This window comes from Mustela nivalis, assembly GCF_964662115.1.
Source record: "Mustela nivalis genome assembly, chromosome: 16".
NCBI classification, from domain to species: domain Eukaryota; kingdom Metazoa; phylum Chordata; class Mammalia; order Carnivora; family Mustelidae; genus Mustela; species Mustela nivalis.
The window spans coordinates 64,546,400-64,572,624 of NC_139035.1; the positions used below are offsets into that span (position 1 = coordinate 64,546,400).

At 62.4% G+C, this 26,225-nt stretch overlaps 2 protein-coding genes across 15 annotated transcripts; both read left to right on the plus strand.

Moving 5' to 3' along the window:
* Window positions 1-1,296: 1,296 nt before the first annotated feature.
* On the plus strand, window positions 1,297-3,999 carry SLAMF9 (SLAM family member 9). 2 transcript variants are annotated; one of them, XM_082704375.1, is made up of 4 exons: window positions 1,297-1,474; window positions 1,899-2,240; window positions 2,985-3,257; window positions 3,645-3,999. In XM_082704375.1, the coding sequence occupies exons 1-4, from the start codon at window positions 1,429-1,431 to the stop codon at window positions 3,845-3,847; spliced, it is 864 nt and encodes a 287-aa protein (XP_082560501.1). In that variant the 5' UTR covers window positions 1,297-1,428; the 3' UTR covers window positions 3,848-3,999. The 2 variants fall into 2 exon arrangements, with proteins under 2 accessions (XP_082560501.1, XP_082560500.1); XM_082704374.1 differs by lacking the exon at window positions 1,297-1,474 and having other exon boundaries at window positions 1,481-2,240.
* Window positions 3,645-25,306, plus strand: IGSF9 (immunoglobulin superfamily member 9). Of its 13 annotated transcripts, none has more exons than XM_082704367.1 (22): window positions 6,043-6,318; window positions 6,428-6,515; window positions 10,885-11,133; window positions 11,354-11,542; window positions 15,451-15,621; window positions 16,255-16,409; window positions 16,641-16,758; window positions 18,154-18,295; window positions 18,380-18,525; window positions 18,620-18,762; window positions 19,915-20,055; window positions 20,556-20,672; window positions 20,850-21,000; window positions 21,198-21,321; window positions 21,566-21,741; window positions 22,048-22,298; window positions 22,464-22,548; window positions 22,640-22,816; window positions 23,033-23,075; window positions 23,392-24,252; window positions 24,504-24,631; window positions 24,833-25,306. In XM_082704367.1, the coding sequence occupies exons 3-22, from the start codon at window positions 11,076-11,078 to the stop codon at window positions 25,012-25,014; spliced, it is 3,558 nt and encodes a 1,185-aa protein (XP_082560493.1). In that variant the 5' UTR covers window positions 6,043-6,318; window positions 6,428-6,515; window positions 10,885-11,075; the 3' UTR covers window positions 25,015-25,306. The 13 variants fall into 13 exon arrangements, with proteins under 13 accessions (XP_082560496.1, XP_082560493.1, XP_082560492.1 ...); XM_082704362.1 differs by having other exon boundaries at window positions 6,045-6,318; window positions 15,451-15,603; XM_082704370.1 differs by lacking the exons at window positions 6,043-6,318; window positions 6,428-6,515 and adding an exon at window positions 3,645-4,602.
* Window positions 25,307-26,225: the final 919 nt, after the last annotated feature.

Genomic DNA, 26,225 nt, shown 5'->3' on the forward strand with positions numbered 1-26,225 from the left:
CATCTGCCTCGCAGAGACCCCCGGACTCACCTTTTAAACTCGGGATTACACACGTGACCTTGTTTCCGTTTTTAAAAAAATTCTGCTTTAAATTTTTTTAAACAGGAAGACTGCATAAGAACGTTTTCATCTGCATTTTCAAAAAACCACAGTCTCTCAGATTTGATGCTCCCAAATTGAACTTCCAGAACTGCTCACCCTCTTCCCTTCTCCACTTTGCAGATCCTAGTACCTTGAGGTCGTTTCTCCTGGAGGACTTTCTCTGACCTCCTGAATTCAGATGTTAAACCCCTTGTCCTGAGCAACCCAGACGAGTCCGTGGGGGAAACTCATCCAACTCGCTCTTAGTTGTCCTTGGTCAGATCTCAGCCCCTGAGAAGTCATGATCTGAAGATCTTGGTCACGGCTAATTGCTCAGAACTTAGGGCCTGGGCCAGCAGCTGCTCAGAAAGTATCTGACAAGGGCTGAATCTGACGCCGCGAACGCCCGGGGGGGCTTCCAGCTGCCTCTGCCGTGGCCTCAGTCTTCGGCCATCACTCCTGCTTCCTGATCACCACACAGACCTGTAAGACTGGGCACTCGAAAAATGTGAAAGTTCTCCTGTCCGAGTAGCCAGCGAGAGGGTCTGTAGTCCCCCACCGACCCAAGACTGTCCCCTGTGAGCTTGAACACCAGCGACGGAGACTCCTCCCGAGGCCACCGGGGCGTCCTGAGCAGCTCCGCCTGTCGGACCTCCTCTAGCTTTGGTCCGCGTCACAGCCTCGCAGGACAAGTTAGTCTTTCCGTAATATTAACCTAGATGGCCTCTCTGGCCCAAAGTGTGCTTTTTTTTTTTTTCCTTAAGAGAGTTAAAATTTTTCTTCCTCTTGATAGTCTCTCAAGTGGGAACCTGGCAAGCTTGAAATATGGAGTGCTTCGTTTGTTCGTCCGTTCCAGAAGTATCAACCGGGTGCTGCCTGTGTCCAGCATGGGACATAGAGGTGTCCCAAAAGACGGGGTCCATCTGGGGAGACAAAAACGCTTATAAGGTCAATGCATGACAGCAACATGGGAACCACCGAGAGCTCCGGGCAGGTGGGGGACGGGGGCTGCCTGGGAACACAGGGGCAGGGCGTCTAGGAAGGTTTCTCTTAGGAAGTGGGATCTGAGTGGGGTCTGATGGACAGGAAGCACGGGCCAGTGGGTGAGCCAGCCGGGCAACCAGGCTCCGAGAGAGAACTTCCCAAGATGGACAGGGAGGGGCTTAGTGGGAATGAAGGAAGTTGGAGGCTGCTGGCGGGGCGGGGGGGCGGGTGTTGAGAAGCATTTCCCCTCCAGGACACTGTCTGTCAGTCACTCGTCTCCAGCAGCCTCCTGACCCAGCAGCTGGTCTCCTTCATCAGCTCGGGGGCCAGGAGGCCAACCTGCTGGCGAGCAGGGCTGCTGTCATGGGGGCCCTTCCGTGGCTCCTCCTACTCTTGCTGGTCCGGACAGGTGAGAGAGGAGAGGCTGCAGCCCTGGATGGGAGCCTCTCCCTCCCTCTGCTCTCCTGTCCCGCTGGGGTTTGGGCTGGCCAGGCTCGGGGCTGGATGCTTCAGCTCTCCGGGAGTCAAGAGGAAGAGGGTGTGGCTGCGGTTTAGGACCAAGAGGTGGGGAAGCCTGCAACGTAGAAGGAGCCAGCCCACCGCGGCAAACGGCCACGGTGAAATTTGGAGGAGGAGGGCCCAGACGGAAGCCAAGGCCTGGGAGGTGCTCAGGTCGAGTGCAGCGGGAGCTAGAGCCAGAGAGGGTTGGGACGGAGCCGGGGGCCACGGAAGCCACACGTGGGAGACAGGTGCCCATCACTGCCCCGGCCCCAGGCGCAGCAGCGCAGACACACCAGCTGGGCTGCTCCCGTCTTTTCTTCCTTTTTCTGCAGCGGAAGGGTATTCTGGAGATGATGGGGACACAGAGGATGTTGTTGCGGTCCTTCAGGAGTCCGTCAGCCTCCCCCTGGAAGTTCCAGCCGATGAAGAGGTTGAGAATATCGTCTGGTCCTCTCATATAAGGCTTGCCACCGTGGTCCCTGGGAAAAAGGGGCAGCCGGCCACCATCGAGGTGACCAACCCTCGATACAAGGGCCGAGCGAGCTTCCTGGACCCTGGCTACTCCCTGCACATCAGCAATCTCAGCTGGGAGGACTCAGGGCCGTACGAGGCTCAGGTCAACCTGAGGACGTCGCAGATCTCCGTCGTGCAGCGGTACCATCTACGAGTGTACCGTGAGTGTCGGCTTGGAGGTCCGGCGCTGCTTGTCCGGGGCTCTCCCCCGCTTTGCACGCGAAGGAGCAGTGGTCTCGGGACTCAGAGTTACGGCTGGAGGGGCGGGGATGGGGGGTGGGCTGTCTCCTGTGCGCCCAAGCCCGGGGTCTGAGCTGCGGAGTGGCCGGAGCGGCGAGGCCCTGGGCACGCGGGCTGTTCCCCTGGGCCTTCCGCGCGCAGGGAGACGGGTCTGGGGTCTGTGTGCGGACGTCCGGGGGCCCTTCTCTGCCACTGAGATCCTGCATCCTGGGAATGGGTGCCGCCTCTAGGCCTGAGTGCTCCATCTCCCCGTGCCCTTGAGGGCTGCTAATCAATGTCTCCTCTCCCCCCGAACCAAGTTTCTCAGTGCCGGTAACACTGACTGATACTCCATCTCGAATCTTGCAGAGACACTGATTAATCTATCAATGCCCTCAGGAGGTGTGGCCATATTTTCTGGGATCGAAAAGGCAGAACGGGTTTGGAAGAAGGTGGGGTATGCAGGGGACAGAGAGAAGGTGAGGCCATGTTGCGGGGCGCGTAGAAAATGCCAAAGGCAGCCCTGTCTACCTTAGCAGTTGCCCGGGGGACCCTGGAACCAGATTGTATGGCGGCTTTGTTAGTTTCTGGACAGGCACCCCTGTCCCCCCAGGATCGAGGACCTTAAGAGAACAGCCCCAACCCCTGATTACTTAAGAGGGTCTTTGTGTCCCTCCTTCATCCAGGCCGGCTGTCGGAGCCTCGCGTCACCGTGAACTTTGAGATCTCTCGGGAAGATGGCTGTAATCTATCTCTGACCTGCTTTGTGGAGAAGGCAGGCCTGGACGTGACCTACAGCTGGCTATCCGGGGAGGATGGCGTGGACGCAGTGCATGAGGGCTCTGCCCTCAGCACATCCTGGCGGCCTGGGGACAGTGCCCCCTCTTACACCTGCAGGGCCAGCAACCCCATCAGCAGCATCGTTTCCAGCCCCATCCCTGCTGGGTCCTTCTGTTCAGGTACCAGGCCCCTGGGGACAGCCCCGAGCTACTGCAGGGCTCACAGCTACCACCTCTCTTCCTCCGTTCTTCCCAGGAGAGTACCTGGTACCCAGAACCGCACTCCTCCCCAGGGGACCTGGTCCCCTGGGCTGGGAATGGGGCCGGCGCTCCCAACTCACAAAGGTTCTCGAGTCTCTCGCTCAGCTTGAGATCCTTCCCTGCATCTCAGCTCCTGACTTCTGTGATCAGAACACACATGCCCAGGGACCCTTGACAAGGAACAGCAACTGGCTGTGAACTTGAGACCCCTCTGTGGGATCTGGGCTGGGTGTCCGCCTCGGAATCTGGACCTCCCCCCTCCCCAGCCCTGGCGAGCCCCTCTCTCCTTACCTCCTTCTGCCCCAGATCCTGGCTATCCTTCGGAGAAGTCCACTTACCTCTGCGTCTTGGCCAAGGGGCTGCTGCTCCTCGTGCTCCTCGTGGTTCTGGCTGCGGGGCTGTGGCTCACCGGAGCCCCAACGTGGGGCCGAACACCACGGATGAGGAAGCTCAAGAGAAATAGACTCAGACTGAAAAAGAAGGAGAAGCCCCACCCCAGCCTGGCCTGAGCGACCCTGGAACCCCAGTCCTGAGCACTGCTTCTCCCCCAGCCCCGGGGGCCTCTCCTCCCAGAGGGCCGAGGGCTGGGCGCTGTAAGGGCCATACTCCACAGGCGGTGGGGGAGAGGATGATTATCCTGCAATAAAGTCGAATTAGGTGACCACCGCTCTGGGGGGGTGGTGTTGGGTCCTCGGCCGCGTGACTCCCCAGACCTGCTTCCCAGGCTTTCCTTGTGACCTGGGCTCCCCCCCCCCGCCCGCCAGCCGCTATGCTTCCCCACACCTGCCTCTGCTAAGGAGAGTGAGTCCAAAGCTCCGTTCACAGTGGTCTTTATTCTTCAGCCCCTACCCCAACCTCGCCCAGGGTACACTTTCCTGTGACCCTACCTGAGTCTGGGAGTCCTACCCGGGGGAGAGGTGCTGGAGAGATGCTGGAGAGAGGTGGGAACACCGAGCAGCCCCAGGGGGGCTAAACTTCCCGCTCAGATTCTGCTCTCAGAGCCTGTTGCCGGCCCAGTCCCCGGGCTCAGGGCAGAAGCTGTGTGGCCCATTGAGATGTCCTGTGTCCCGGGGCTGAGCCGAGCCGGGTGACCCTCAGTCAGTCGCCTTCCCGTTCACTTGACACTCGCTAGCTGCTCTGGACCTCGACGGCCTGGCCTTTGAGGCCGGCCCCAGACGGACAACGCCTCGGCTGGACTGGTAGCTGGAGTCTGGACCGCTGATGCCGTCTGTGGTTGGTACTGCTGCCCGGTCCTCTGTCTGTGGTTGGTACTGCTGCCCGGTCCTCTGTCTGTGGTTGGTACTGCTGCCCGGTCCTCTGTCTGTGGTTGGTACTGCTGCCTGGTCCTCTGTCTGTGGTTGGTACTGCTGCCCGGTCCTCTGTCTGTGGTTGGTACTGCTGCCTGGTCCTCTGTCTGTGGTTGGTACTGCTGTCCGGTCCTCTGTCTGTGGTTGGTACCGCTGCTCGGTCCTCTGTCTGTGGTTGGTACTGCTGCCCGGTCCTCTGTCTGTGGTTGGTACTGCTGCCCGGTCCTCTGTCTGTGGTTGGTACTGCTGCCCGGTCCTCTGTCTGTGGTTGGTACGGCTGTCCGGTCCTCTTCTCCAGATTTCCCGTCTTGGACCTACTCCCTGGGCCCTTGTCCTGGGGGCACGCCTGCCCGCTCCATCCACACCCGTCCCCGGCCAAGCCCTTATGCTGATCCCAGGAGCCTGAATCCCCCACCCAAGACTGCTGAGCCCTTGTCGAGGTCATGGGATAGGGTGAGAGCCCTGGGGGCGGGGATCACAGGGGCTCTCGGCTCTGCTCTGCCTCTCTCCCGGGACACTTTGTCCAGCAGACACCCATTCAGGCTCCGTCCCTTTCCTGGGGCTGTGGAGACGCAGGAAGGCTGGCTGGTACCCCTGTGGGGGGGGGGGGTGTCTCTGAAGTAGAGTGAGGAACCAGGGGTGGGCCACGTGGCAGAAACTGTCTGACATTCCTCCTCCTCTCTCAGTGAGAAGGATGCTGGCCTCCAAAATGACTTCCAAGGGGCAGTGGGATGCGTAGGGGAATCGTGGGGACCAAGGACACTGCTTTTGGGAAGACAGGACAGGTGGGCCAGGCACTAGGACACCAGGAGGAGGGTTCTTTCCCGGGTTCCAGCCTGGAAAGGAAGCAGGACCATGAGGCAAGCGAGGGGGGAGGGGAGTGTCCTAAGTTTCTAGGCAGGAGATGGAGCCCCTTGGGGCCTGGAATGGAGTTGGTGACGTTGGGAAACCAGGCCCCAAAGAGCTCCTCAGGTGAGCAACAGATCAGCTCTACTCCCTGAGGGCCTGAGCCCTTGTCCCGCTGGACGGCAGTCCTGGCCCGAGGCTGAGTCTCTGCCCCTCTGCCCCGCCCCCCAGGAGGTCCCACCTTCCAAGAGGCCTGAGGTTTAGAGCCAAGGCTGCAGCCCCTGTTCCTCCAGCTCCTGCATTCCGTTTCTGGAGACTGACTGGGAAGGCACGCGGGGCCTCTGGTTTTTCCTGGATCTCAGAGTCAGGCCCACAGAAAGCGAGTAAAGAGACGGAGGGTCCCTGTCCGGCTGGTCCAGGGCTCTCCCCGGAGCTGGCCAAGTCTTTCTCCCACCATCCCCCAACAGAGAAGGGCTGAGGCCCCAAAGCATCAGGGGGAACCTGAAAGAGGAAGGCAGAGCCCCTCAGACGGAGGAACGGAGGCTCAGGGAGGTCCGGGCCTCTCTGTCTGCAGGAAGCCAGGGAAATGATCAGCCGGCAGCACTTCGCCCCTGGCCGAGTTCACCTGTCCTTTGACACAGATGGAAGCAAACTGGGGCGGGATTGGCGTGGGGCCGAGGAGGGAGGCCAGTATTTAGGGATCCACTAAGAGTCAGGCACTGGGCTAGCCCTGGGGAGGCAGGAAAGACCTGGCCTGCCCTCAAGGAAGTCTTCCTGCAGCCTGTGAAGACCATAATTACGAGGTGTGACAAGGGCCATGGGTGAAGGTGAGGGCACAGTGGGCGGAGAGGTCCCTGCCCCCGAGAGGAGAGGAGAGCACAGTTTCTGACCCCAGATTAGCCGGGAGTCCGAGGAAGGGACATTCTCGCCTGACAGAAGACGAGTGGGAAGACACTGGTCTGTGGCAGAGCACAGTGACTTCTAGGGACTTCGAGACCGCACCTGGCAGGGGACAAAGGGAGAGGTAAGAAGCGGGTCTGAAGAGGAGGCCAGGCCCCGACTCAGCGTTGTGGGATATTCAAGCAGGAACACCCTCCTGGACCTACAGCCTCACGGGGACAGAAGGCAGGGATGCCCATGACGAGGGGACAGTCTGTGAGAGACCACACTGGGTGACAGGGCTGGGGCTCCCAGGTGTCAGCGGTGCCCGTGGAACTGACCACAATGTCTGATCTTCTTCTCAGCAAGTTGAAAATATGTGGGCCGGCTGATGCTTGGGTTACATAAAATCCTGGTGGGTTGAACACCCTTTCCCTGAGAGTAACAATCACAGATCGAGGGGGACCCAGGAGAAAATCTTAATTTTGAGACTCAGGGACTATTTTTAATCAACTTTCACTTCTGGCACAGTGAGGGAACAAGTTTCGGGGCTAGGTTCCTGTTCTTGCCCCAAAGCCCCCAAGATACTTCAGAATCAGAGCAAAATGACAATAATAATACATTCCACAAAATAAGGATTCAGGGTGGGAAATGACCAGACCATCAACTTTTTAAAAATGGAAAGTATTTTAAATCCCAAGATCACAAAAAGTTATTTTACAACCAAATGAAATTAGCTCTTCCTCAAGAAAACCCTGGAAACAGGGGGCGCCTGGGTGGTTCAGTCAGTTGTCTGTCTGTCTTTGGCTTAGGTGGTGATCCCAGGGTCCTGGGATCAAGTCCCGCATTGGGCTCTCTGCCTTGCAGGGAACCTGCTTTTCCTTCTTCCTCTGCCTGCTCCCCCTTTGTGCGCTCTGTTAATAAACAAAATTAAGAAAAATAGGGAAAAAAAAACCCCGCAGGAAACAGCAGATGCGAACTTTTGGATCAGAGCGGGAGGGAGATCTTCTCTGCTGGCTAGCGAGGGACCACGGGGTAGAGAAGGCTGCGTGCGGACATCTGTTTGAAGCCGTCTCCTGACTTTCACACAGCGTCCACTAACCTGTGCTCTGAGCGGCCTCGTCGCCGTCATGAGGTCTGGTACCTTGTAAAGGAATGTGGAGAGCTGCCACCTGGGGAGTCTCCGCCGGAAGGGTGGTGGGAAATAGCCCCCCACCTCTCCTGCCCCCCCTCCTTCTCCCCTTCCTCTGCCACATTCTCTCAGGCTGTTGCAAGGAGCCCACAGATGTTCACACCTGGAAGAACTTTCCAGCAGTCTGTCCCTAAGGATGGAACGGATTACTAGGGGGATGGCGAAGCTTCCTGGCCCAGGATGTGGGCCCGTGGGGCCAGAGACCACCTGGAAGGCGAATGTGGCTGGGGTCCTGGTGGGAGGGGTTCAGTGTGTCCCGCAGGGTCTCTCCTGGCAGACCTGGAGGCCATGAATCCATGAATGGGATGCCTGGAAGGCTCCAGGGGGTCCCGGCGTTCAGACTGCGGGGAAAGCAGTGAACGGGAGGGACCTGCACAGGTCTGGCTGCTTAAGCCTGCTGGAGAAGGCGTGATGACCCTAGATCCCTAAGGGGACCCCCAGGTCGCCAAGGAGAAAGCTCTGAGGGGCAGCAGTGCCAGACATCTTTTGGCCTGAAGTCTCTGACGAGGTGGGTTTCACGAAGTCCAGGCTGGGAGAGCGCTCAGCCCTGCGCAGGTCGGGATGGGAAGCCCGGGACAAGTCCCAGTTTTCTCAAAGCAGAGCCATACCCCTCCCCAGGTTCTTGGCCCAGGGGACCTAAGGGCTGCAAAGCCCGCGTAGTCCAGGGTCTGGCCCCCTGCAGAGTTCAGGAGGCGATCTTTCCATGCGCCTGTCCGGATGCCTCGCGTCCTGCCCGCCCCCCGCCCCCCGCCCCCGGGACTGTTTCGCGGGGTCGCGGGCGCAGTGAGCTGCCGCGGGGGCGACCTGGCAGCCTCGGCCGGGGCGCACGGTCCCCTCGGCACCCTGTGGGAGGCGCCGGGGCAGGACCTGGGAGCTCGCCAGCGCAGACAGGTATTTCCAGTCGGGCCGGAGCAGAGGCGGGTGGGTGGCGGTGGGGGTGGGACCGGGGAGGCGAGCCCGGGCCCCACCCCGCACCCCCCATCGGGCGGGTCCCCCGGGGGTCCTGTTCCCGGCCGAGCGCGGACGGCGGGGCTCGCGGGCGGCTGGCCGGGGACGGGGGCGGGCCGGCTCCGGTCGGCCGGGGCCCGGGTCCTGGCGGCCGCTGCCCCGGGTGGCGCCCAGCGCGCGGAGCTCCGCCAGGGGGCGGCCCGAGCCCGCGGCCACGCGTCCCGCGCCGCCGAAACTACAACTCCCAGGCCGCTCGGGGGTCGCGGCCGCCCCGCCCCGCCCCGCCGGTCGGCCCCCTCGGCGGCGGGCGGGGCGCGGCGGTCTCCAGGGCGACGCGGGCGCTGGGGCGCCGGGCGGGAGGCGGGCCCGCCCCCTATTGTGTGGCTGCGGGAGCCCGGCCGCGCGGCGCCGGGCAGGTGAGGGCGGGGGCGCGCCGGGGGCAGGGACAGCCGCCCGCGGGGCTCGGGAGTCCGGGGGCGCGGAGCACGCGGGGGCGCTGGGGCGCCGTGGGATTCTTTGGGGAGCAGAACTAGAGTTTTGGGGAGTGAAGTGGGCTTTTTGGTGGGCGGGTGGGGGGGTTCCCCGAGACCCGGAGGCGTCTGGAGGTAACGCGCGCGCGCGCGTGTGTGGGTGTGTGGGTGTGTGGGTGTGCGCGCGCGCGTCTGTGCAGGGGGTGGGTCCCGGGGTTCGGAAAGGGAGAGTTCTGGGGTCCGGAGCGGGCGAAGGAGCGGGGAACTGGGGGTGGGGCATCAGAAGAGTCTTGTGGGCTGAGGCCGGAGAATTTGGGGAGGGAGATTCCAGGGCAGAGGATGCGAGAAGTGGGTTGCCGGGTGGATCCTGGAGGAGACAGGAGGGGAGTTCCTTGAAGCGCGGAGGACCTGGCGCAGTTGGAGATCAGGGGTGGAAGATGGGTACTGGGGGCGGGGGGTACGGTGAGAAGTAGGGGGGTAGCTGGAATCGGAGCACTTGGTGGGGAGACCCAACAGGTGAGGACATGGTTGGGGGGGTGGGTGGGCAGAGGAGTAGGAAGATGTAGGAAAAACAGAGGAATTCGGGGGAAACCCGGGAGGGGACTGGGGTTCCTATCCACTTGGAAAATGACCTGTCAGGGAAGAATGGGAGAGCTGGCTGGGGGCACGGGGAAGCAAGCGGAATGTTTGCTGGTGAGCTGTTGGGGCCGCTGGCCGCTGAGTAGAAGCCCGGGCCAGGCTGCGGGGCGTGGAAGACATTTTACAACCAGTCCAGAAGTGGGAGGCCAAGAGGAGGGTGGAGGCCACAGTGCAGAGCCTGGTTGGCTTTCCCCGGCCCCAGCCGGGCCCCTGACCCCAGCCGGCTGTGACTACCCTAGATGCTCTGGGGCTGGGGCGGCTCTACCCCAGGGTTCACTCTGTACACCCTAGGGACTCGCAGGCTCTCTGGCTTCTCCTGGGTCTGCCTCTAGGGTTGGGGAAGGGAAAGCCTGGCAAACCCTGGGCCCCAAGGACCGTGAATGGGGAGCCCTGGGGTGCAGCACCTGGGTTGGGCCGAGGGCTGCCTGGCAGCATCACGGAGGGAAAGGTGCCAGCCGGAGGGAAAGGTGCCAGCGGCCTGCCAGGGGACCTGCCCAGACCTGGAGGATGCTGGGGGCGGGAGCCTTCCACCAGGTGGGGGAAGCCACCCCTCCTCCCCCAGAGCCTGACTCACTTGCTGCCCAAGCTGTGTTGGGAGGCCGAGTGGAGGAAGAGATGTAAGGTCTCCAGTTTCCAGGGTTCACAGAGGCTGGGGAAATGGGCAAGGAATCATGCGTGGGGGTTCCCTGGGAGCCGCTGTGTGTGGTTCTGATACAGGTTTTGCCCTTCAGGGGCTCCGTGCCCCTGAGCAAGCCTGTCTGGGATCCTGGGGGTCCCGGCTTGTTCACTGCGGGGTGCAGGCATTGCGATCTCGTTATTAGCCTCAGGGCTAGGGAAGGAGAACAGAGGAGGCTGAGCCGTGGGGCCTCTTCCTTTCCCATTTTCCTGACATCTTATTCCAAGTGGATAGGAGCCCCAGTTCCCTCCCAGCTCAGCCTTCTGAGCACTCACGGAACCCCGGGTTTCCCTGGAATTCCTCCGCCTTCCTTAAGATCTTCCCACTGCTCTGCCCCACCCTCCCTGTGTCCTCACCTGTCGGGTCTCCCCACCCGGTGCTCCCGGGCTCTTCCAGGGCTCCCACCCCGGCCCTGGAGGGCCCTGATTCCCCAGGGCGACAGGATCTCTGGTCTCTGGGCCCCTCCCCTACTTACCTGCTCTCCCCTCTCCTCCTCTGCTCTTGCGTCCTGGCCTTTCTCTAACTGTGGGGTTTCTTCCGGTCCTGAGGATTGGCCAACTCTGTGTGCTGCTGTGCATTTTGCGCTTAGGTCTAGTGGTGCTCCAGGAGCGGCTTCAGCAGGTGTTATGTGAGCCAAACCCGGATCGTGCAGAAGAGTGAGCGCTGAAAGCTGCCACCCACTCAGAAGGCTCTGTGGGGCTTGCTGGGCTGTGGATACCCCCAGGCCCCTCCGCCTGGGCCCCCGTGGATAGGAGGGGCCGGGCACGCAGGCCGTGGGCTATGGTTTGGTGCCTCGGTGTGGCCATCCTCAGCCTGATCATCAGCCGGGGGGCTGACGGTGAGCCGGACTCCCGGGGCTCAGGCGCTCCCTGCTGGCCTTGGGGTGGGGGGCAGTCCCTGGGGAGGGAAGCGGGGATGGGGTGGTAGGGCGGGTCCTGGAGACGTTGGGGAGTCTCTCGGTCACTTCGCCAAGCCCGGGGGAGCCCTCAGAGCTACGGAGGAGCGCCCTCTCCCAGCCCTGACTAGGGTCCCTGCTGTGGGCCTGCCCCGCCTCACAGGTCGAGGGAAGCCTGAGGTGGTGTCGGTGGTGGGCCGGGCCGGGGAGACTGCAGTGCTGGGCTGTGACCTGCTGCCCCCCGCCGGCCGCCCGCCCCTGCATGTCATCGAGTGGCTGCGTTTTGGATTCCTGCTTCCCATCTTCATCCAGTTTGGCCTCTACTCTCCCCGCATCGACCCTGATTACGTGGGTAAGACGGTCCTCAGGCGGGACGTTGGGAGGTGCTACCCCCACACGGTGGGGGGGGGGGTGGAGGGCAGGACTCGCTACTGCTCTGCCCCCCACCACTGTTTCAAATGCCCCTTAGGAGGTTCAAGGCCTCTGGGGGGTGGGCGGATGGGCAGCAGGGTGGGTGGGTCTGTGACCTGCCTGCTTCTCCAGTGGGGGACGTGTGCGTGAGTCTGGTGGGGGGCTGGCCAGGCCGAGTTCCTGCTTCTGATGGCTCCTGTCCGGATTTCCACTAGTACGTTGGCCTCCCAGGGGCCACCTTCTCCGCCTTCTGCACCCCTGCCCCCTCGCTGGCTCCCTAGAGGGCTTGGATTCCTCCTAATCCCAGATGGATCCTTAATCTGAGCCGTTTCCTGAAGGCCTCCGAGGGCAGTGTGTGGCAGGGCCCAAGGTGGGGGCTGGGGCTCGCGGGCTAGACTGTCTTCCTGCCTTTCTCTGCCTGGGGGGGATCCGGGAAAGGCCACCTGGGCAGACGTTGGTGGGGGAGAGACCCCCACCTTTTCCCTCTCGAGTTTGAATCCCGAGAGCAGCCCTGGGATTGGCTGAGGTCTTCCCGAGGGGCAGGCTGAGCTCAGGCAGGTGCTGCCGAAGGAAGAGTTTATTTTCAAAGTGGGGACCGTTTGTTGGCAAACAGCCTGCTGGGAGCGTGTGTGTCTCCACAGGCTGAGGCAAGCAGGCCCCAGTGAGGACAGTGCGGGGAAAGGGCCGTACCCGGCAGCCCTCCCTCCCTGCCTCTGTGGGCTCTGGCAGGCAGGAGGGGTTTGGGCCCCGGAGCTGAGGCTGGGCTGTTAGAGAGTGTCCCGGGTGCGGACAGGGCAGGTGTGGGCGGGCGGTGGAGGGAGAGGGCTTTTCCAGGGGGCTGTGCAACTCTCCTTCCCGCCCTCTGCCCTGGCTTGGGGTCCCTGGGGCCGACAAGCCACTGTGTGGCTGGCAACTTTGTGCCCCGTGGGTTTCCGTTCTCTTTGTTGCTCCTTGGAGCTGCAAGGACCGGGGCAGTCCCCGCCGGGCTCTTCCTACCCTGCCCTTTGTGTCCACCCCTGCCCCTCCTCTGGAGCTCCTCGTCTGGCCTGCGCTGGTCTGGGGCGTCGGGGCCCTGGGGGGAGGCCCCCGTGCCCATTAACTCTCTTACTGCCTCCCAGTGTGGAAGGGGCCTCTCTGCCTTTGTGTAGGGGACTCGGGACTGTGGTTGCTAGGCAACAGGAGGTGGAGGTTGCTAAGGACAATGGTGTCCTGTCATAAGCTCTCTGGGCAAGGGAAGGAGAGATGGCCCGGGACTGTGTGAGGCCGGCGGCCTAGAGTGTGGGAGGGACTGTGCCCGAGACCAAAGCAGCCCCTCTTGGAGTACTCCAGAACCCCTCTGGCGGAGTTGCCGGGCTTTACAGACTAGCACGGAGTAGGGGAGAGCAGTACGGACCAGGCTGGGGCTGCGCCCAGGTGAAGGCAGTGACTGTCCCTCCAGCGCCCAGCACCGAGCCTGTGCAGGACACCTTTGTGGTCCCGGCGCCCAGAGGGATGGGAGCCTCGGATTACTCAGACTTGAGTAGCCCCGGGGGCAGGGGTGGTCTCAGACCTGCCCTTTTCATCCACGACACGGTGCAGGTCCTTGACTTTCCTGGTGTCTTTCTTGGCGGTTTGAAGGTAGCCCGTGCTGCAAGGAGGCACGGGTTTTCTCTCTGCCTTGAGCAGTGGGGTTCAAAGCAGGTCTCGCCTTCTGTTCAGAACCCCTGCGCTCTCCTGTCCTCTCCCCTCGCTGCCCTGCGGGTGGTCTCTGGAAGTGCTCGGTATTCCTCGCGCTTGGCGGTCCTTGGACTGTCTGGACACACCAAACACCATTTCTTGAGCTGTGTGTATGTGAACTTGTACATGAGTGTGGGTTCTCTGCCTTCCAAGAGCTTGAGAGCAGAGTCTGTGTCTCCTCCTCCCCTTACACACCCCTGCATGCGGGAGGTCTGGAACCCACCAGGCTCCGGCCCTTCCGGTCCTTTGCTCTAAGTGAAATCTTGGGAGGATTAAGTATGGTGCTGGTGGTCCAGGTTCAGGGCTCAGTCTCCCTTTTCTCCTCTTCCTCCCTTGGAGAACTTGAGGGTCACCATCGTGAAAAGTTGCTATCCTACGGCACTTAGGAGAGGCCGCACGCGGGAGTCTGCAGGGCTCCGTGGCCACGCCAGTTAGGGTGCCGGACGAATCCCAGAGCAGGGTGGAGGATGTGATTATGTTAAATATTTACCTGCAAAGTGTAGGCTTATCTCCTGGGTGGGGAATTCAACCCCAGCCTGTGAAGCAGGTCCCGACCCGGAGAGTCCACACCTCTGGACCTCATCCTTGGAAGGAAAAAGCCCTGGCCTTACTAAGATCGCCACCGCAGCCTGAAGCCGATCATTCTCCTCTTCCCTGACAACACTAGGGGCACTGCAGGCTTCAATTATATTTTGGAAACATCACCCTGGAGGTAGAAGGGAAGCAGACGCACAGCGTCAGAATTTCTGGTCTTAGGAAGGGCCGATTAGGGGCGATGTCTGGTCCGTGGGCGCAGGCAGGCGTGAAAGGACTTGTCTTAAGACTGGCAGTGGTTTTGTGTAACCCCAAAGATTTAGAAATGTTCATCCATCCATATCAAAGGCCAAGGTGTGGTGGGCTGATGCCTGTAACGGAAGGTGGGCTCAGGCAGGGAGACGAGCTGGTGGGCCGCGGAGGAAGGCAGGGGAGAGGTGCTCCGAGACCACACCAACGCGAGGTTCTTGGAGAAGGAACCGAGAGCGAGGAGGCAGGATTTTGAAGATGGACTGAAAACGCAGGGGTGGGAGGTAACAGACAGGAGTTGGGGTGGTCCCAGTTTCTGGTAGGGCAGCTTGGTGCGTGGTGGGGCTGGCCATTGCTCGGGCGGGAGGAGAGGACTTGTTACCAGGCAAGGGGCAGGGGCAGGGGCAGGGGCAGGGGCAAGGTCCAGTCCAGCTTCTGATTTCAGATCTTGTGCTCGTTCGTTTGTTCAGCAGTATGTGAGCCCAGTGTTCCCCACACCCCACCCGGCCAGGTTTGCCTTCCCCCTCTTACAGGTGACACTGAAGTCGGCTGACTCGTCCAAGGGAGTGTCTCTGGCTCCCGAGTGCAGGCCTCGGTCACTAGGCTGCCCCGCCAGGGACATCCGAGGCTGTGTGGGGAGGGTGCTGAGGGATCTGCGGGGGCGGCCTCCGTCGGAGCCTGCCGCTGTGCCAGATGCTAACTGAGGGTGCACCGGGGTGTCTGCCTGGGTTGTGGCTCTGTGGCTTTGTGGACTCCACGTGGCCAGCCGGCGGAGGGGCCCCGGGGACATGGGGGGATGGGGCGAGGAGGCTGCTGACCTTGCTGCCTGGCTGGGCTGGACTCTGGCCACCCTAAGGCGCTTAGGCCGTTGATAATAGCCCTGGGGGATTAGGGGCTTTGGGAGGCGAGACCTGGGTCCCTGCTCAGGCCCCAAACACTGCTGAGGTTTCCAGGGACTGTCCTCTGGCAGGAGGAGTACTCGGGGAGCCAGACCTTGCCCCTGTAAAGAGCTGTGGGGCGGGATAGGTCCTGTAGGAGTCACAGGGAGACTAAGTGTGGCTCTTAACCCCCCACCCCGTCCCCTAACGGCCTTTGCAGCCCCTGCGGTTCAGGAGAGTGTGTGGTCCACCTGCTGCCGCTCGGGGTTCTCTTGGTCTAGACAGGGTCGCAGCTGCTGAAAGGCAGGGGTGATCCAGGGCTGAGTGGAGGGACCTGCCCTCCGTGACCCAGCCCCACCTGTGTCTCTCTGGGCCGGGCCCCCCTTGATCAGGGTAACTGGAGGAGACTGGGCCCGTTCTTGAGCTCTGAGAGAACCACAGTGTGACCAGGGCTTTGGGGCTCCTCTCCCAGGGCGAGTCCGGCTGCAGAAAGGGGCGTCTCTCCAGATTGAGGGGCTCCGAGCGGAAGACCAGGGCTGGTACGAGTGCCGCGTGCTCTTCCTGGACCAGCACAGCCCTGAGGACGACGCTGCTAACGGCTCCTGGGTGCACCTCACAGTCAATTGTATGAAGCCGGGAGCAGGTGGTGGTGAAGGGAGGCGAGCAGCATGATGGGGGCCTGTGGCTTGGGGGAGGGCAGGGGTCCCCGTGCCCCACCCTTGTTCACACCCGTTGTGTGCTGGCTCACTGCCTCCCCGCCCTCCCAGGCCGGCGCTCCCTCTTCTTCAGCCGGGGTCCCAGCTGCCTGCGAGGCCCTGTTGGAACTTCCTTGAGTCTTACCTGGGGGACGCCACAGGGGCTGTGGGGTCCTGAGTGACACATAGCTCACGACATACACAGCGTGTTTTTTTTTTCCCCAAACACCTTTGAACGCAGCACCTCATGAACTCTCTCAGCCCCTAGAAGGGAGGGAAGTCCTAATTGTTCTCATTTCGCTGTGGAGACTGGGTGATGCCACTGATCAGGGGCAAAACGGGTCTCCTGGAGCAGTGTCGGAGGCCACGGGCTCTCCCGCAGCCCCCAGCCTGTGCGCAGCCCGTGGCCAGCTCTACAGGCCAGTGCGGGGATGGGCTGACACATTCCTCACTGGGCCCGGAGGGCGGCAGGCAGGGTGGCCCTGGCTTGGTGGGCTGAGGGGTGCAGCCCTGACCTGCCTTCCTGGCCCTCGGACACTGCTCTGTGGACTGACATCTGGCACCCCCGTGCCTCTCTGCAGCGCCCCCTCAGTTCCTGGAGACGCCTCCCCAGGTGCTGGAAGTGCGGGAACTCGAGCCTGTGACCCTGCGTTGTGTGGCCCGGGGCAGCCCGCAGCCTCATGTGACCTGGAAGCTCCGAGGACAGGACCTTGGTCAGGGCCAGGGTCAGGTGCAAGTGAGTACTGGGGCTGGGCAAGGAGGGCAGACAGAGTGGGAGAGGCAGGTGGAGGCCTGGGAGCGGGGCTGGAGGACCGGGCGAAGGCCAAGCTCCCGCAGGAGGGGCTTTGTGTTGGCTTCCTGAGCCCGGTGTGCTGCCTCCCTCTGCCGGCCAGTCTCGGGAGTGCAGGGTCGGAGGCCGGCAGGGGGAGGAGGCCCAGGGGACCCTCCTCATCGCCTCCTACCCTAGGTGCAGAATGGGACGCTGTGGATCCGACGGGTGGAGCGAGACAGCTCCGGAGTCTACACCTGCCAAGCCTCCAGCACCGAGGGCAGCACCTCCCACGCCACCCAGCTGCTGGTGCTAGGTGCTCTGGGGCGGGGGGGGGGGGGCATGGCCTGCGGCTGGGGTGCACACAGCAGAAGTGGGGAGGGGTGTGTGGAGAGAGAGGGAGCTCCCAATGCAGGCGGGTCCTCCAAAACCAGCATCTTAATTTTTAAAGGATCAGTGAATGGACAAGTAGACATTTAGTGCCCAGCAGTGTAGTGTGTGACCCCCCAAACCCCCAGTTTCCTCGTCTACATATAAGGAGGTTGATATCTGCATCTTAGCACTATTACAAGAATTTAACCGAGCACAGTGATCAGCAGTTAGTAATTCCTGTCCAAGCCCCTTTGAGGAAAGTGAGCAACGGAGCCTGGACGCTGCCTGCCATCCGGAACCACTGTCCTGTCGCTCTCCTTGGTCCTGAGGGCGGGCGTGTGCGGAACTGCTAGGGGCCAAGTCCACCGGTGGCGGGAAGGCCTGGATGAGGCCTGCCTGCCCTGTTAACCTGGGGCAGCTCTCCTCACTTTTCTACCTCTGAGCCTCCATTTCCTCATTTGTGGAGGGAGACAGTGACTCCTCCCACAGAAGGCACTTGTGAGGACTTGTGAACAAGTCGTGCGGTGACGTGCTTACGGGAGCGGCCTGTGTGCCGGTGGTGTTCTCTATGCTAGCTTGGATCATTACCTCTTAGGACTGACCACTGGCGCAGCAGAGCCCAGGGAGGGGCAAGGGCGGTGGAGCAGCCGACCAGACTGCGTGGCCTGGCCCAACTCTGTGGGAAGAGTGTTCCAGATGGGGTTTGGAGCAAAGGCAGGGCAGTGGGAATGAGGCGCAGAGCCGGCTGCCCATAGTGACTTGAGTCTGTAACGGTTGGCCAGGCTGGGAGCCGTTGGATCATGAGGGCCCATGAGGCTAGATCAAGAAGTTTGAGCTTAACGTGGTAGGAGCCAGGAGCTGTTGTGAGTTCTGGGGCAGAAGTGTCCCGTGGCCAAAGGGAGGCATTTTTACATGAACGGCTGCCGGAGGGGCAGAGATGGGGAGCTGGGATCAGAGGTTGCTGCAGTATCTTGGGGTAAGGTCCTGGGTGTCCGCAGCAGGGTAAGACACACAGCGGTGACTTCAGATGGGACAGATGAGGGATGTTAAGGGTAAATAGGCAAAGAATAAACCCGATTTCCCAACCCCACACACACGCACACCCACAGCTTCTAGGCCGGGGAATCTGGGTGAATGGTGGTGTTCCTGGAGGGAAGGAAGGGGAGCCGGTCTGGGGGAGAGAAGGAACTTTTTTTCACGTACAGGGTCAGAGCCTGTTTCAGTTCCCCGAGGCTTCTGTATTCCAGAAGGCAGATCCGGAAGAACTGCTGAAGGGACCTCAGGGTTCTGGGCAGACTGTGGGCTGATGCCCCTCCCTCCCCTTGTGCTCCCCCAACAGGTCCCCCCGTCATCGTGGTACCCCCCAGGAACAGCACGGTCAATGCCTCCCAGGATGTTTCCCTGGCCTGCCGGGCTGAGGCGTACCCCACTAACCTCACCTATAGCTGGTTCCAGGACAGCACCAACGTGTTCCACATCAGGTGGGGCTCGGGGGTGGGTGAGGGGCTGGTAGGCAGCCTTCGGGGAGTGAGCCTGGAACCCGGCCCACAAGTGCCATCTTGCAGACGGCTGCAGCCCCGTGTGCGGATCCTGGTGGACGGGAGTCTGCGACTGCAGGCCGCCCAGCCTGATGACGCGGGCCGCTACACCTGCGTGGCCAGCAACGGCCTCCTGCGCCCGCCCTCGGCCTCTGCCTACCTCACGGTGCTCTGTAAGCCTGACCCCGCTCCCTCCCCAGTCTGCTCCCCTCCCCTGGGCCAGGCTGAGCCCCTGCCCTCCAACCTGCCACTGCTCCCCTCCACCAGACCCAGCCCAGGTGACAGCGATGCCTCCGGAGACACCCCTGCCCGTGGGCATGCGGGGGGTGATCCAGTGCCCGGTCCGGGCTAACCCCCCACTGCTCTTTGTCAGCTGGACCAAGGATGGGCAGGCCCTGCAGCTGGATAAGGTAGGGGCCTTGGCCCCAGGGGAAGGAGGGGCTCGGCTTGGTGTTCTCCTAGTCAGGGTAGCTGGGCTGGAGGGAGCTCCACTGAATTCAGGTCGGTGGCTAGGGTACACTTCTTCCCCGGGGCTGTGTGGGAACAGGAATGCCACAGCTGTCCTTAAAAGCACAGCCTGGAGGGGCTAGGGCAGCACACATGCTGGAAGGCCCGGGCTGGTTGAGGAGAGCTCAGCAGCCGCTTCTGGGACTTTGGTGATGGGCCTTGGGGATGCACAGACATTCCAAGCGGAAGCCAGGGCCCTGGGGCAGGGACCCGTGCAGAGTGTGGAGGGTATGGTGAACCCCAGGGTCGGGGCGGGGGGCTGGTGGGAGTCACAGTGCCTGTGGGGACGTGATGCTACCGAGAAAGCTCAAGGGATAGGTTGGGGCCAAAAGGAAGCTCTGTGGATACCGAGCGACTGTTCCATCGTTCCCGGGCAATCTTTGCAAAGGGAACACGACCCATGGGGCGCTGCCCCCATGTCTTTGGATCCCAGGGTCCCCGGGGCTTCTGCAATTAGGACTCAGTACATTTTTGTTGAATGTTACCAAAAAAGCCTGCAGGCAGTTGGAGCCCGTGAAGTTGTCTGAGCAGAGGTGTGACAGCTTCGGAGCTCTGAGCAGGAGCTGAGTCCGTCAGTGAGTGGAGGACAGAGTGGACGCGGGGACAGGGGTTCAGAGGCTGTTGAGACGGTCCAGGGGAGAGGTGAGGAGGTCATGGCAGTGGACGGGCTTGACGCCTAGACAAAGGCCTTCCCAGAGGACAGAGCTGGTGAGCATTCGGATGGGGGAGTGAGGAGTCTGGGGCTAGTAGGGACAGTGGGGCCCTTAACACAGAAATAGGGAAGCCAGGGAAAGGAAGGGATTTGGGATGGAAAATGCTGACTTTCATCGTGGAGTGATGGGAAGACAGGTGGGGGACACCCCGGCAGGCAGGGCGCCCCCTACCAGGGCTCAGCTCCAGGGGGCGCCCCTGGGGAAGAGAAGTGAAGGACCAGTTCAGAGAGAGGTCAGGCCTGGAGGAGGAGTCCTCTGCAGGGAGGCGGCTTTCTCCTCCCTCTCCCACCCCTGCCCTGCTGCTGGGACTGGTGGCCATCTCCTCTCTCCTGTCCCCTCCAGCTCCCTGGCTGGTCCCAGGGCCCGGAGGGCTCACTGATCATTGCCCTGGGGAACGAGGACGCTCTGGGAGAGTACTCCTGCACGCCCTACAACAGTCTCGGTACCGCGGGGCCCTCCCCGGTGACCCGCGTGCTGCTCAAGGTGAGCCTGTGGACGGGCCGCCGCACCGGGCCAGGGAGCTGAGGATGCACCCTGGCCTTGATGCTGGAGGACCAGGGGTGGGGCAGTCACGCGTGGGGAGGGGCTTCCCGTCTTTCCTATGGTGGGCACAGCCGTAGCTGTCAGGCACCACCCCAGAGGTTTCTGCAGAGATGGTGCTGGGGAGGTGGGGCGGAAGGCCGGCACACCCCCAAAGTCAGATACCCCGCCGGGCCAACTCACTAACCTTGGCCTCTCTGGAGAAGGAGTGGGCAGCAGAAGGGAGGGTGAAAGGGCGTCCTGTGGAGCTGTACACATCCCTGGAGAGGCTTCCCAGCCCCCGGTCCTTGTGCAGTCCCCCAATTCCCTGCAGCCCCTCCAGGGAGCAGAGACTACGGGGAGGGAGATGGGGCCTGAGAAGGGAGAATGACTGGAGACCCAGAGAGGGGAGCGGCCCTCGCTAGCAGGGCGAGGCCCTTCCCGATGCCGGATCTGGCTTGCAGGCTCCCCCAGCTTTTCTAGAACGGCCCAAGGAAGAATATTTCCAAGAAGTAGGGCGGGAGCTACTCATCCCCTGCTCCGCTCAAGGAGACCCCCCTCCTGCCATCTCTTGGGCCAAGGTAAGGCTCCTGAGTCCGCTCTGCCCGGGCTCCTGCCCACTACACCCCTGCCTCTCCCTGCCCTGCTCATCCAGTGGGAAGGAGGGGGCCCTCAGGGCCCGGGTGGGGAGGACACTGGAGCTGCCCTCAGTGAGGGGTGGCTGCGTGTGTCCTCAGGGCTGACCAGTGGTTCTGTAGGTGGGCCGGGGGCTGCAGGCCCAGGCCCAGGTGGACAACAGCAGCAGCCTCATCCTGCGGCCACTGACCAAGGAGGCCCATGGGCGCTGGGAGTGCACCGCCAGCAACGCTGTGGCCCGAGTGGCCACCTCCACACATGTCTACGTGCTGGGTTAGTGGCTGGAGGGCCGGCCAGGAGCTGGAGGAAACTCTGTGGGACAGGAAATGGGGGCGGGGAGAGGGGGATTATTTTTGGAGGTCCACATGGGGGGGGAGGGGAGGGGATGCCTGGGACGATACACAGAGGTGCGAGGCCCCGGGCCTCCCCTTAGTTCTTCACCTCCCCCTCCCTCAATTCCCCCTCCCCAGGCACCAGCCCCCACGTTGTCACCAATGTGTCCGTGGTGCCTTTGCCCAAGGGTGCCAATGTCTCCTGGGAGCCTGGCTTTGACGGCGGCTATCTGCAGAGGTTCAGTGTCTGGTATACCCCGCTGTAAGTGACCTGCCCCTGCCATTCCTGTCCCCCCAACCCCCATTCCATCGGACCCTCTGCCCTTTCCCCCACCCCTCCAGTCCAGCCCTGCCCGAAATCTGCCCTATTTCCAGGGGATCTTAGGTGTTCGGGCCCCGCGTCTTGAGACCCCAGATGGCTGAGAAGGGACAGGTCAGATCTCTATACTCCAAAGCTTCCTGGGCCTCCTAGTTCACAAGTTTCCTCATTTTCTCACGTCCTCTAGGGCCAAGCGTCCTGACCGAACCCACCATGACTGGGTGTCCCTGGCAGTGCCTGTGGGGGCTGCTTACCTCCTCGTGCCGGGGCTGCAGCCCCAAACCCAGTACCAGTTCAGCGTTCTAGCGCAGAACAAGCTGGGGAGTGGGCCCTTCAGCGAGATCGTCTTGTCTGCCCCAGAAGGTGAGAAGCCTCTGCCCCGGAGGGCAGCCGGCGGGGTGGGAAAGGACTGGTAGGGAGCACCCAGACGTGTGACCGCCGGGTGGGAGGGGGCAGAGGTGCTGGGCAGCTGCTTGGGGTCCGCAGGGGTTTGTGGAACATGATTCAGGCTTGTCTTTGGGGCTCTGGGAGAATGGGCACGGAGGTGGGGGCAGGGGTGGTGGTGAGAGGTGGGTTGGAGGGGCGGGTGTGTGGTGGAAGGGGCAGGGGATAGGGGAAGGGCACTGGGAGCCTAACCCTGTCTCCGTCGTGCCTCTCTGTCCTATTCAGGGCTTCCCACCACACCGGCGGCCCCCAGGCTTCCGCCTACTGAGATGCCTCGGCTCCTCTCACCTCCCCGAGGCCTGGCAGCAGTGAGGACGCCCCGGGGGGTGCTCCTGCATTGGGATCCCCCAGAACTGGTCCCTGAGACGCTGGACGGCTATGTCCTGGAGGGACGGCAGGGCTCCCAGGGCTGGGAGGTGCTGGACCGCGTCGCGGCAGGCACGGAAGCGCAGCTGCTGGTGCCCGGGCTCATCAAGGTGAGTGGGAGGCAGGCGCAGGGACGGGCCCCTGCTCGGCTGTCCCGGCCCCAGCTCCAGCCCAGGCCTCAGCCTCGCACCCTAACCTCCCAACTGCAGTCTTTCTGAACGGGGCTGCGGTGGGGGGAGCTGGGCCCTGACGCCTTCCTGGACCCCCACCCCCAGGACGTACTGTACGAGTTCCGGCTCGTGGCCCTGGCCGGTAGCTATGTCAGCGATCCCAGCAACACGGCCAACGTCTCCACTTCCGGTGAGAAGCCGGCGGGAGGGCAGGGCGCTGGGCCTGGGGGCTCCGAGCCCACCGTCGCGGGCACCGACACTCCCCTCGTGGTCCCGTCCAGGCCTGGAAGTCTACCCCTCGCGCACACAGCTGCCCGGCCTGCTGCCCCAGCCGGTCCTGGCCGGCGTGGTGGGCGGGGTCTGCTTCCTGGGCGTGGCTGTCCTCGTGAGCATCCTGGCCGCCTGCCTGACCAACCGGCGCAGGGCAGCCCGTCGCCGCCGCAAGCGCCTCCGCCAAGGTAGGCCCCGCCCTCCCTAAGCCCCGCCCACGGGGGAATGGAAGCCCCTCCCCGCCGCTGCCACGCCCCGCGGCTCGCGGGGCCAGGTGCGTCCTGTCCGCCAGCACAGTCCCGGGGCGGGAGGGGTGCGGGCGGGCGATGGCTGAGGCTCCGCGCCTGGGGCCCTGGAGGCCCTGAGTTTTGCCGCTGTCCCCTCTGGTTCTCCTGCCCGAACAGATGCGCCTCTTATCTTCTCTCCTCCCGGGAAGTCAGCTCCACAGTAAGTCCTTCCACCTCCTGCCTGCCCTCTGCGCCCACTATCTCGGTTTCTGGGGTGGTGCTGTGGGGTGGGCTGGGAGGGGCGGAACGGAAGTGGGAAGGGGGTGAGGGTGGGAGTGCGGAGGCCCCGGCTTGGGGCCGCCACTGCGGCCTGTGCCAGCTCCACCACGGGGGTCCTCGTCTCCCTCACTCTCCCCAGCTCCGCTCTGCGGTACACCAAACCTCTCAAGGCCCCGAGGCTGGTTCCTGGGGGGGAAGAGGGGGTCGGCCGGGGACAGGACGCCTGCCACAGAGCCTGATCTCCTGTCCTTCCCCAGCTCTGCCCCGGGCTCAGGCAGCCCTGATAGCGTGGCGAAGCTGAAGCTCCAGGGTTCCCCAGTCCCCAGCCTGCGCCAGAGTCTACTCTGGGGGGAGCCTGCTGGCCCCCCCAGCCCCCCTCCGGATCCTCCGCCTAGTCGGGGGCCCTTACCCTTGGAGCCCATCTCTCGGGGACCAGACGGACGCTTTGTGATGGGACCCAATGTGGGAACCCCCGAAGAAAGGTCAGGCTCTGAAGGAGCTGAACCTCGGACCCCGGCCCAGCGCCAGGCCAGGTCCTACGACTGCAGCAGCAGCAGCCCCAGCGGGCAGCCCCAGCCGCTCTGCATTGCAGACATCAGCCCCGTGGGGCCCCCTCCCGCAGCACCACCTAGTCCTCGGCCTGCTCAGGGACCCTTGCTCCAGTACCTGAGCCTGCCCTTCTTCCGGGAGATGAACGTGGACGGGGACTGGCCCCCTTTTGAGGAGCCCGCGCCTGCTCCACCCCCAGATTACATGGATACCCGGCCCTGCCCCACTTCCTCTCTCCTTCATCCCCTGGACCCCGACACTGTGTCTCCCGGGGCAGTGGTTCCCAGGGCTGCGATGGGGGCCGGGGCCGCCCCAGAGCCCCTGTACACAGCACTGGCTGACTGGACTCTGAGGGACCGGCTGCTGCCAAGCCTCCTCCCTGCCGCCCCTCGGGGCAGCCTCACCAGCCAGAGCAGCGGACGGGGCAGTGCCTCGTTCCTTCGGCCCCCCTCTACAGCCCCCTCTGCAGGAGGCAGCTACCTCAGCCCTGCTCCCGGAGACACCAGCAGCTGGGCCAGTGGCCCTGAGAGGTGGCCCCGGAGGGAGCATATAGTGACAGTCAGCAAGAGGTGAGGACAGTCCCTGTCCATCCCTGTCCTGGTTCCTGTTCCTGCCCAGACTTCCCCTAATGCTCTGTGCCTTCAGGCTCCACTCCCATCCTGGGACCAGGAAAACTTGTGCCTTGTTAGAAGCTTTGGCTGAGGTCCCAAGGATCTGCAGGGAATGCATGGCCCCTCCTCAGCTTGGGGACTCTGGGTTGGGGCTTTTGTGGTCACTCTCAAAACTCCACCCAGTGCTGGACACATGTCCCTTTTAACAGGAGGAACACGTCTGTGGATGAGAACTACGAGTGGGACTCAGAATTCCCTGGGGACATGGAACTGCTGGAGACTCTGCACCCGGGCTTGGCTGGCCCTCGGCCCCGACCTGAAGCTGAGCCAGAGCTAGGTATGCGAGGCCTCAGAGGGGCAGTGTGGCCTCACTGTTCCCCGTCTCCCCACTCTGTTCTCCGTCTGGTCCCCATCGCCCCGTGCCCCAGCCTTGCTGTTCCTGTTCGCATGGCTCATCTGCACTGGCAGGCCCCGGGGGCTTCATGGGGCCGCTGACCCTCAGACCTCTCCCTCCCCTTGTTCTGCTTTCCCCTTGCAGATGTGAAGACTCCAGTGGAGGGCAGCCTCCCTAGCATGGCCTGTGCTCCAGGCCCTGAGGCTCGGTGCGCTGCCCTCCGGGAGGAGTTCCTGGCTTTCCGGCGCCGCAGAGATGCCACTAGGGCCCGGTTACCAGTGTACAGACAGCCAGTGCCCCATCCTGAACAGGCCACCCTGCTGTGACAGCTGGGTGAAGATACACAGACTGGGCAGAGGAGGGCCCGTGGAGACCCAGCTCCAGCCCGGAGCCCTGGCCTGCCCCTTTGGTGCTCAGACATAGCCCTGATGGTGGGTTGGGAGGGTTTGGCAGGAGATGTCTGTGCTGGGCCCTTAGAGCCTGGGGACTGGCGCAGGGATCTTAGGTCTGCCCGTGTGTGTGTGTGTGTGTGTGTGTGTGTGTGCTCGCGCGGTGATGGTGATGGTATTTGTGGTGTGGGTGAGGTTTTTTACATGTGAATAAAGAAATTCTGAAAAATGTTTGTGTATCTTCTGCCTTTGAATCTGAGAGAGAGGTAGAAAAATCCCTGAGCCCTGACAAAGGAGGAGACTCTTCCGGAATGAACAGAAGTGCATTCAACAGATCTTTGCAGAAAGCATTTATTGAGTGCCTACTGAGGCCAGCTACTAAAGACAGCCATTGAGTTCGATGCTAAGAAAACAAAGCTTATTAGGTCAAGCCTTTGCCCTTGGCGAGTTCTTTCCAGTCCGAGAAGCTGGCAGAGAAACAGTTACAGTGTGATGTGATAAGTTCTGTGATAAAGCTATGTGTTGTGTATTGTGGCTGCATAAAGGAATGGGTCAACAATGAGTATTTACAGCGTGTGCTGGGACCGTGCTACCTCCCGCCGGGAGATCCTCCTGGAATGGGAGTGATAGCAGTAGTGAGGGGCTGAGCCCTCACTGTGTGCCAGGCACGGCTCTCAGCTCCTTCCACTCATCATTTTCCACCACTCAGAGGGAGGAACCATTCTTGGCTCCCATTTTCTAGACTGTGGAACGGAAGCGTGGAGGCTGTAGGAATTTGTCCAAAGGTCACACAGCGGGTATGGAGTAGGGCAGGTCAGAAGTTGGTCAAGGGAGGGACAGCATCCCAGGCAGAAGGCACGGAAAAGTGAAAAACACCTGGTTTCCCAAGGGCTCACTTGGCAGCGGGTTATAACATTGGGGGGTGGGGTGGAGCATTGGAGGGAGGACACTGGTGGTTGATGTCCTTGGAAACCAGGCGAAACAGTAGCTTCTACCAAACAGGAAGGTCCCCGCTGTTGGATGTAGGCAGGGACTCTACCAGAGGGGAAGAGAAGCCTCCGTAGAAGCCTGAAGAGGGGTGCTCCTTCAACCCTTAAACTATGCCCCCTCCACCCTCAGACACAGAAGAGCTGCCAGGCTCCTCCCCT